The 10,770-nt window shown below is 49.5% G+C and overlaps 1 protein-coding gene across 3 annotated transcripts; it reads right to left on the bottom strand.

Moving 5' to 3' along the window:
• Nucleotides 1-3,582: 3,582 nt before the first annotated feature.
• On the bottom strand, nucleotides 3,583-10,378 carry TNFSF14 (TNF superfamily member 14). Of its 3 annotated transcripts, none has more exons than XR_014015833.1 (5): nucleotides 10,072-10,378; nucleotides 8,551-8,587; nucleotides 8,265-8,306; nucleotides 6,881-7,640; nucleotides 3,583-4,596 (listed from the first exon to the last, which is right to left on the bottom strand). XR_014015833.1 is itself a non-coding variant. In XM_081234032.1 (4 exons), exons 1-4 carry the CDS (start codon nucleotides 10,288-10,290, stop codon nucleotides 7,213-7,215), a joined length of 726 nt encoding a protein of 241 aa, XP_081090158.1. In that variant the 5' UTR covers nucleotides 10,291-10,378; the 3' UTR covers nucleotides 4,626-7,212. The 3 variants fall into 3 exon arrangements, 1 of the variants encoding a protein (XP_081090158.1); XR_014015834.1 differs by having other exon boundaries at nucleotides 6,888-7,640; XM_081234032.1 differs by lacking the exon at nucleotides 3,583-4,596 and having other exon boundaries at nucleotides 4,626-7,640.
• Nucleotides 10,379-10,770: the final 392 nt, after the last annotated feature.

Here is a 10,770-nt window from a genome sequence, read left to right as displayed (position 1 = left end):
ACACAACCAAGATAATCCTGAAGATGTAGAATAAGAAGGGCTTTGTCCTCCCAGATAGCAGGACTTAACTGTATTCATCATATTAGTGAAAGCAGTGTTGGTACAGTATTGGTACTAGTCTTGGTACAGACACATCGGCCAATGGAATAGACTTTATCATCTGCCTGGCTTCCTCTTGGGACATAAAAGATGCTGTCAGAGGACTTTCTTGCCATCAGGATGATGTACCCGTGAAACCTATTGCTACCTCTAAGCTATATATAAATCTGGCATATATATTAGTCCTGTTTTTTTGTGTGTTTTTGTTTTTATTGCCTCTTAGTTACACAGATTTTACTCTAAGATTGGGGTAAATCCTACAATGGATGCCTACATGATATGAATTAGTGGGTTTTTTTTTTTTTTGCCAAAATAGGCTGTTACTAAGGTTAGAGTTTGATTTAGAATATATGTGTGTATCCATTCATTCAACATCCATTTATTCATTCTTTGTACATCCATCCGTCCATCCATCCAATCCACCCACTCATCTATCCACCGCCCATCCACACATCTATCCACCCATCCATCCATCCATCCATTCATCCATCCACACACCCACCCACCCATACTTTCACTCATTTTCCCATTCATTCATCCATCCCCTTACTTATCTATCCACCCACCCACCTACCCATCTATCCACCCATCGACACACCCATCTATTTATCCATCTATTTGTCTCTCTGTCTGTCTGCCTGCCTATCTATCTGTATGGTTGTAGAACAGGGCTTGCACAGTCTATTAGTTACCTACTGATGCATAACAAGTCACCCCAAACTTAGTGGTGTAAAACAACAAGTGTTTAATTTGCTCATAATTCTGTGAGTTGGCCCGGCAGGGCTTGGCGGGGATGGTTAGTTTCAGCTCTATGGATTGGGGCAGCTTATCTGGGGCTGGTGGAACTATACGGATTGCCTCTCTCATCATTTCATCCTCCAGGGCTCTCCGTCCACCCATCCTCTCTCACCGGACAGCTGTACTTCTTCACATGGCCACTTGGGGCTCTGAGAAGACAAACGTTGGAAGCTACTTGGCCTCCTGAGGACTAGATTCTAGAATTCCTGGAATGTCATTTCCGTAACACTCTGTTGGTCAAGGTAAGTCATAGTCAGTTTACTCAACCACGATCATTTGAGAACCTATTGTGCTCTGGTTATGAGATGGAAAAAACAAGACACATTCCCTGACCGCAAGGAGCTTGCCTTCTGCTTCCTGCACTTTCTGTAGAGACTCCAAATGCACTCACACATGAAGCAGGTCTGAGGTCTCCATCCTTTGTGGGTGACTTTTCTCCCTGCCCATAATAGGTAGATTTTTTCTAGACCCCCTTAATCAGAATGGACTACTTTTCCAAGCTTCAGGTTCTGGGCAGGGGCCCCAGTTCCCTTTCCTTGGCATCCTACAGATCTGAGCCACATCGGTGACCCTAAGGGTTACCACATCCCCATTTCTTTGTCCCCTAGTCTACTTTTGGGACCAATCCCCACCCCTACCCTGATCCATTGGCCAACAGCCTCTCCCCCCGCCCCATTGTCACTCTGGCTTTAATTTCTCTCTTCCAAAAGCATCTAGGGATGTTTCTTTCTTCAAGTTCATCTATATGTTGTAATATTTTATTATACTTTATTCAGCATGTCTATGAGTTTGTAGTAGGAGCAGGGTCTGTCTGTGTCAGCTGAGGCCACTCTCAAAAGATTGGGTTTCTGCAAAACAGGCTCTGCAAGGGAGATTTGCATGGTGGAGGTTAATTGCCAAATGCTGTCCGGTTCAGGACATGTGAGGGTGTGAGGGCAGGAGGACCCGGCAGAGGGAAGAGCTGGGCTCTGACAGCAGGGGCTTCAGTAGGTCTCACGGGGAGTTCTGAAGCCAGGGTGGCTCTTCAGAATTATCCCTACGTATCCCCCCCAATTCTGGGCAAACCTTAAACCTCTCCATTACTTTATGCTTTTGGAGATCGATGCCAGGTGGAGATTCATAGGTTATTCCTGCTTTCCACCATCTCTTTTGTGAAGAAATGAACATACAAAGCCAACTTCTGCCCAAATGGGGAAAGGGATGGGAGAAATAAATAATAATAATATCAACAACGATGGCCAATGTTTACTGAGCACCTAGTATGTGCCAGGAACTGCTCAATTAAGCACTTGGCATATCTTAACTATGCCTAGGTAGTGGGGTGGGGCAGGAAGGTGGTTAGGGTGATATATTAGTTCACTGGAGCTGCCATAACAAAGGACCACAGACTGAGTGACTTAAACAACAGAAATTTGTTTTCTCACAATTCTGGAGGCTGGAAATCCAAGATCAAAGGGCTGCAGAGTTGGTTCCTTCGGAAGCCTCTCTCTTTGGTTTGTATAGATGGCCACCTTCTCCCTGTGTCCTCACATGGTCTTCCCTCGGTGTGCATCTGTGTCCTAATCTCTTCTTATAAGGACGCCAGTCATACTGGATTAGGGCCCACTTGCATCACCTTAATTTTCTCTCTTAAGGTGCTATCTCCAAATATAGTCACATTCTGAGACACTGGGTGTTAGAGCTTCAACATATGAATTCTGGAGAAGACACAGTTCAACAGCCATGACAGGGCAGGAAGTTCCTGTGCTCTGCTTTTTGGAAAAAAAACAACCTTGGAAACATGGAAGATTCCCCCAGAGAAGTTCTAGGGGGACTGAAAACTAGAAGAGGCTTGAGTCCTGCTCCCTATTGCAGAGAGGCTGCAGGTCCCCAAAAAGGAAATGACTCAATGGTGTCTCTGGGCAGCTGAAGCCACAGAGAGCCTCACAGAGTTTCCTGTACCTAAACCTGGCTTAAAAATCAGCTTCACGCACAAGCTTCAGGAGTGGTAGAGAATGTACCACTTTTGATAGGTCACAAGGAGGAAAACAGAGGGTAGGTGGATCAGAAGAGACGGGGCACCAGTGTGCATGTGTAGCTAGAGAACTAGACAGATCCCTGCCTCATCCTTAATGCATTGGCATTTCCTGGGCTCCCTGGAATTTTGGCAGTCTTGGAACAGGAGCACGTGGGGAGGTATGGTTCCCAGCTGACTAATATCAAGGTCTCAGCATGTCAGTGCAAAAGGATCTTTGCATAAATTAAGTTGCGCTATGAATAAAAGGAAGTTGAATTATTTTTCACTCCTTGTGAGGTGAGATTCATGTTTGCTACACACATGTCTTGGTTTGGGCTCCCACAGAGGCAGAGCCTGAGCAAAGGGCTTGGGGACAAATCTTTCCTCCAGAAGGAATGCGGCCCTCTGATACCTTGATTTGAGTCCCATAAGACTCATTTCTGACTTCTGACTTCCAGAACTGAGGATAACAAATTAGTATTGTATTAAGCAGCAATAGGAAACTAATACAACTAGGAACTCTCATTTTTCTTGAAACTTATGGTCATCTAGGCTGTCATATATTTTCCCACCTTTGATGGAGAAATGACTTAACCTCTCTGTGCTTAGATTTCCCCATCCATAAAATGGGTATTATAACAGAACCCCCCCCCCCTCAACCATTGAGAATTCAATGAGTTACTGTGAATTAATGCACTTAGCACAGTGCCTGTCATGCAGTGGGTACATTAGAAGTATGACCTATAATTAAAGATCATTATTATTTTAAGAAAAACAATCATGCAAACATGATGAAGAAAGGCAACTGAGGGGCTTCCCTGGTGGCGCAGTGGTTGAGAGTCCGCCTGCCGATGCAGGGGACACAGGTTTGTGCCCCGGTCTGGGAGGATCCCACATGCTGCGGAGCGGCTGGGCCCGTGAGCCATGGCCGCTGAGCCTGTGCGCCCGGAGCCTGTGCTCCGCAACGGGAGAGGCCACAGCAGTGAGAGGCCCGCGTACCGCAAAGAAAAAAAAAAAAAGAAAAGAAAAAAGAGAAAGGCAACTGACATTCAGCCTTCAAGTGGGAAACCACAGGGAGGGGTGGAGACTGTTGTGAGCTGGTGAGCTCATGCCCTGTCCAAAGGGGACAATCACTACCCAGCCTGAGTTGTTGTAACCTCCAACTTGCCATGAAATCTGGATTTGTCCACATGTAAAGTTTTGTAATGTTTAAACATTGGCTATGAATTCCCATTTGAAAAACACACTCAGTGACTAGACGTGGTCTATGGATGTAAGGTCACCTTATGTAATAACTGAAAAGAACCCGAAAGTTAAATATGCATGTGATTACAACTATGCTCACAAACAAATATCTGCTAAGGACTAAAGAGGCCAAGGATGGATCCCGAGATCACCCAGCTGGGAAATGGCAGAGCAGAGATTTAAACCCAGGTGGTCTGGCTCTGGTGTAAGACCCATTCTGTTTCTCTGAGATGATGCATCTCAGTGTTTGTATGCAGTGATATGTAGCAGGGAAGGGCATCGTGTCATCATAGGAAATTAAGAAACAATTTAATCACCATTATTTTGCCTTCTATTACCTCTGGATCCTGGCAAGAGATGGACAGAAGCAGGAGAGTTTCCTGCCCCTGGGCTGGGAAGGAGGCTGAGGATAGCAGACTTTGGGTCTTGAGAGAGTTGGTGGGGCGGGAGGGTGAAATCTGAAAAGACACCAGAGGTGAAAGCGGAAATCAAGTAGATAGACTTCTAAGAAGTTGTAAAGTAGGTCACTGGCTTGGGCTAGGGCCTTGCTGCTCCTGCGCTTTATCTGAAATCAAGGCCCCACCCAGGAATGATCTTCGGAGGCTAAACTTAGAGGTTCCATCCTCAGGCAGACGCTGGTGGCTGCTGATGGCTTTGATAAGTTCCCCACACCTTGGTCTCCTCATTAAAGCCACAGAAACAGGAAGACCATGATGAGAGTAAAGGAAACTCCAGCATGGGTGGGGTCTGGGCATCTGGGGCTGTCTCATCTCCCACCAGCCCAACACAGGCAAAGAGGCACGAAGCTGTGTGCCTTTGGCGCAGGCAGAGTGGGGGATGCATCCCTGCCTCAGTCTCTACATCTGGAACATGGTGGCAACAACAGCTCCTGCCCAGGGATCTAGATAAAGGTGTGACTTGCACGAGATGCCTGGCGTAGGGGACGTGCCTGACAAATGCTCTCCTTAATGTTTGTAAATCACTTACGGCACTCACACACATATGGATCTCTTACTGTGTACCAGGCACCATACCAAATGGCTTTTTCCTCATCAGATTTAATCTTGACAATAAACCTAGGAGGTAAGGACTCTTGTTACCTAAGAGGTGCTGAGAAGTGATGGGATTTGCTCCAGGTCACACTGCCAGGAAGTGGTAGAGTAGACTTGGAACCCAGGACCATCTGATCACAAAGCCCCCTTCACCCCTGTACCAGGCAACAATGTCAACAACAATGTCAACAATAACAAGAATGGTTCATTCACCTCTGAGGTCTGAGTCTTCATCCTAGGATCCAGAGAAGTCTTACTTCCTGGGTCCATGCTCATTTGCATAAACCATTTGATTTGTATGCATATCATTATCTGTCCCACCCCACACTCTTTCATGCCCCCAGTTACTTCAAGCTTCCGACTGGCTGGGGAGACTGCCAATCTGTGCTGGATGTCTGCAGTAAGGGTACCTGGAAGTGTGTGGCCTCTACTTTCTCAGGAATTGTAGATTTGAGGCTAAGGCAGACCTGGGCATCAGGTCTCTGGTTTCCCTGCTAAGCTTCCTGCATGGAGTTGAGCCAGCTGGGTTCATATTTCTCAGCTGTGGGTCATTCCATCTATCCCTGTGCCTTCACGAGCCATCCTTCCCCTAAGAACTAGACAGATCCAGGTGCAAAGTTCACCATTTATTTCCAAGACCAGTGGTCAAGGGGACCAGGGCTACAGACTAAGTCTGGTCCTCACCTCAGGATGTATATGTCTTGGCTAGGAGGAACTTGAGGCTGTGTGTGTATTTGTGTGTTTGCCAGTGTGATGCTCTGTGTGTGATGGGTGTGACTGTGAGACAGCATGTGGAAGTCTGATGTGAGAAGCGTTGTATCCTGTGTGTCACACGTGGTGTGACTGTATGGCCTGTGTGGGTGACTGAGGCTCTGCTGATGACTGTGTGTGACTGTGTCCTATGTGGTTGTAATGCAGTGTTTGTGATTGGGGGCTTGTGATGCTATGACTTGTGTGAGGTTGTATGAGCATCTGATGCTTTGTGTGTACGTGTCTGTGGTTGTGAAGGAGTGATTGAACTTGTGGGGCTGTGATTCTCTGTGATGCTGTAGCTGTGATGGTAGCTTCTTTCTTTTCTCCCTTTCTTCCTTTCTTTCTTCCTTTCTTTCTTCCTTTCTTTCTTTCCTCCCTCCCTCCGTCCCTTCCTTCTCTCACTCTCTCTTTCTTTGTGTTTCTTTCTGCAAACATTTTCCAAGTGCCTCTGTACCAGGCTCTGGCTTGGGTGCTGAAACGGTTTTGCTGTCCTGATGGAATGTGAGCTCTTAGCAGTGCTGGGATACAGCCAACTGGTTGATGATATATATGGGAGACAGAGACCAGCCACAGTGGGAATATTTACACCATGGAAATCAACAGACACTAAAAAGCCTCTCCCTTCCCAGAAAACCTGGTTGTCAAACATCTACCATCACATTCCTATGCCTGCATTTCTGAGTGTAACTTCATGGCCAGGCTGTGGTGTGGCCACAAGCCCGTAGGTGGGACTTGGGTAGGTGACTATGACCATGGGCGGGGCTGGGCTGGGCTCTCTGCTGGTGGGTGAGTCCTGATGATAAATCTGCCCTCCCCCACTCTGCCCACACTTGTGAGAGTGGAGAGGGTGATAAGACGTTTCCTGTTCTCAGCCAACTCCCAACTCTCTGGATCCCCAAGTCCCACTTAGTTCTGAGTCAAAAGTATAAATACCCACCCCTCACCCCTTTTTCCTGAATATCAGGCAGATCAGTTTTACCCCTGCTTGGGGGCTCACAGACCCCCAAGTCTCCAGGTCTGTGTCTTCAGTGTTGTCCATGGCAGGGTCTGCAATCTCCTTTGGTTGTTCAGAGGTGCCTGCTGGGTTTTCACCTTGTGGGATAACTGGGTTCTTGGTCCCAGTGGTCCCCACTTAGCTCTCCACCTGTTGAGTTTGGGGTTCTCCTGGGCACACTCCAAAATCTCTGCTTGTTGGTTTTCCTGTCTCCCGAGGCACCCTCTGAGGTCTCTGTCTGTCGGACTCTGTTCAGTCTACCCTGGCTCCTTCCTTCACACCATGAACGCCCCGAAGTAGGACCGCGTACCATCACGGACTCGGACCAGGCTCCCATCAGGCACGCGCACCACCACCTCCTCCCCGGCATCCAGGTGGACCACTCCGCCCAGGAAGCTGCTGTCCCACCAGACCTGGGGGCTGCTTGCTCGCCCGCAGGGTGACCGCCGGCTGACCAGCAGCTCCAGCTCCTCGGGGTAGCGGGCCGTGCGCTTGTAGAGGCCGTGAGTGATGGGCAGGCCGCCGATCAGCCCCTGGGGGCAGCCCACACCGCCCAGCTGCACCTTGGAGTAGATGTAGTAGTAGCCGGTCTGGGCGATGACCAGGGCACCATCCTGGTAGGTGAGGCCCCTCAAGAAGGCCAGGCCCAGTTTCGTCTCCCACAGCAGCGGGCCCCCACTGCCTGTCAGGCTGGAGTTGGCCCCTGCGGAGGGAGACAGAGGGGGAGCTGGTAGGCACAGGTCCCACGTTTGCTGTGTGACCCCAGGCCAGTCGCTACCCCTCTCTGAGTGCCACCCCCTCTGTGTTAGGCTGTTCCAGAGATTTAGATATATGAACTCACTTTATCCTCACTTTACAGCTGGGGAAACGGAGGCCCAGGAGGTGGCAAAATAACGTGCTTATCATACATCTTAACTCGTTTCATCCCCTTCTTGCAGGCGGGGAAACTGAGGCACAGAGCAATTGATTTGCCCAAACTGTCAAAAGTTGAAAGTGGCAGAACACATCCTGGCCCAGCAGGCTTATAACCTCTGAGTGCTTCAGTCTCCCTCTCTGTAAAATGGAGCTCTGAATAGCACCGGCTATGGATTTAATGAATTAATAGGGGGAAAGAACATCACGGTGCGTGCCACAGAGTAAACACTGGTACAAGGGTTTATTCAATAAATAAAATTAGGAAATTCACAGACCTAGGCAGTGCCTGTGCTCTGGGCAACTCTGAATAGTTAATGAATGAAGGAATACGCTGCCATGTTGGGGTGTCTGTCTGGTCTCCCCAGGACACACTGAACCCCTACCCCCTGCCAGGACTTGGGGGCCCCCTCACCTGTGAGGTGTGCTGCCGGGTTGGCCCGCTGGGGCCTCTGATCTGGGGAGAGAGGGTCAGAGTCAGAGGGGTAAGGGCCAGCCTCCAGAGGGGTCATTCAGTCCGCCTCCTGGTGTCAACCCCACCCTTTCCGGAATGACCCAAACTTCTGCTTCTCCAGCTTGGGGGACGGGCGTCTGTGGGGCTTAGGCCAGTTATGCAAATCACATTGGGCAATGGGCTGAAGGGGTGGGGGCAGCGTGGGAACCATTGCATCCCCTCTCCTGGGACCGGGACACGGACTCACCTTGCACCAGCTGATCCCAGGATCCTGCACCTCTGTCCTAAAAGTGCAGAGCAGCCCATGGTGAGGATCTGCGGGGCCCACGCCCTGGCATCACTCAGACTCGTGGCTGAGAGACACATGCAGACCATGGGCACAGACATCACCCTCAGACATATCCAAGGCCACGTGCACACCCCACCTCACACCCCGCCGCCCAGCAGGCTCTTAACCATCCAGTTCCTCAGTTTTCCCCTCTGTAAATGGACACATGAAAAGTGCCTGCTTCGGATTCAGCAAATTCTCATGTGAAAAGCATATTACAGTGCCTGGCAGAGAGCAGGTACTATATAAGGTTTATTAAATAAGTGCTGTCGAAGACACATGGCCACCTGGATGGCTGGACACTTGGACATAAACGCTAACATGTGGATATGGACACATGGGCACAGACCTGGACACTTGTGTGACACACTGACAAGGCACACGTGGATGCAAGTACGTGGATTGCATGGTTTATGGAGCCACGTGGGTCTGGGCACACAGAGATGCAGAAACAAAGACACATGATGTCAACACATGGGCTGTAGACAGGTGAGCACATGGCCGTGTGGGTACATGGGTGCAGGACAGCAGCACAGGTCCCGCCATGAGGAGAAAGGACCTGGAAACACAAAAAGGCTGAGACCACATAGGCGTGGCTTGGGACATACAGACCCACAGGTGTGGCAGACGGATCGACGGAGACATCCAAGGCCAATGGGAAATGGATGCAGAGAGAGATTCTCACAGACTCGGACAAAGTGGATTAGTGACAGTCCCAAAAATGGTGATCAGGTTACGGCTGATGATAACTAGCCATGTCAGGGACTTCCCTGGAGGTCCAGTGGTTAAGACTCTGCACTTCCAATGCAGGGTGTGCGGGTTTGATCCCTGGTCTTGGAACTAAGATCCCACATGCTGCACAGCACGGCCAAAAAATTAAAAATAAAAATAAAAGTGGCTAAATGGAAGAGTCAGATAAATATTAAAAAAATAATAATAACGAGCCATGTCAGAATGTCGGTTTCAGGGGTTACAGACAACACAACTGTGTTATAAACGTTAAACTTCTTAAAGGCTTAGATTTTGTTAGTTCCCACCACTAGAAGAAATGATAATTATGTGATACCAGAGAGGCATTAGCTAATGCTACAATGGCAACCCTATTGCAATATTTATGTAACAAATTAATATGTTGTACACTTAAACTTACACAATGTCCTATGTCAATTATATCTCAATTAAAAAAATGTCAGTTCCCATTGGTTGAATGCTTGCTGTGGGCCAGCTGGGCACCACACACAAAAAATCATATTTTATTCCCTAGGAAGATGCTTATTATCACGCCCATTTTACAGCTGAGGAAACTGAGGTTCCAAGAGGTGAATTAACTTGCCTTGGGCTGCTCTTAGTCTGCCCTCCATTCTGCACATACACACACACACACAGATGCTCAGTGACACTGGCTTCGAGCCCCCCCACCCCCACCCCAGCACCACTTACCTGCAGGGGGGCGGCCATCACCTCCAGGCGCCAGTGTAGCTGCAGCAGGAACCAGCCCTGGACAGCCACTCCAGTCACCAACAGCAGCAGCAGGAGGCCCAGGCCCAGCCGGGCTGCACTGCAGGGCTGTCTCCTGTGGCTGTGCCCCAGCCTTGTGAAAGGGATGTCCGTCTGTCCATCCACCACGAACACTGAGGGCCTCACCACTGTCTCCTCCATGCCTGAGCGGACGAGGCCCCAAGACGCCTGGGGCTGGGCTGGCACGGCTGGGTCCTGCGGGCTGGGAGGAAACCACGATTGCCCAACACTCCTGGGCTTTTCACGCTGCCAACAGGCGCCCGTGGGTCCCAGGGCTGCCTTTAGAGCCGGGGCTCGGCCCCTCCCCCTTCCCCACTCAGCCTCCTCTTCTTCCTGTCCCCCCACCCCTGGCCTGGCCCCATCTCACTCTCACTCAGAGTCTCTCCAGAAGCATCTGAAGATGTGACTCAGGTGGGGATGGGAGAGGCAAGGCCCCAGTTTTCCCTTCTGGCTGTGTCATTCACATGGTTGCCAACTACTTACTGAGCACCTCCTGTGTGCCAGGCATTGTTCTAGGTTTGGGGGCACAGCCATGAACAAGAGAGACAAAAGTCCTTGGTCTTATGGAGCTCCTATTCTAGCAGGCTGAGAAAAACTAATAAGAAAGCCCAATAAGAAAAT

This window comes from Mesoplodon bidens (assembly GCF_964165515.1).
Source record: "Mesoplodon bidens genome assembly, chromosome: 4".
Lineage (NCBI taxonomy): Eukaryota > Metazoa > Chordata > Mammalia > Artiodactyla > Ziphiidae > Mesoplodon > Mesoplodon bidens.
Note: the sequence above shows the minus strand (reverse complement) of the source record. Positions and strands in the feature narration are given on the sequence as shown.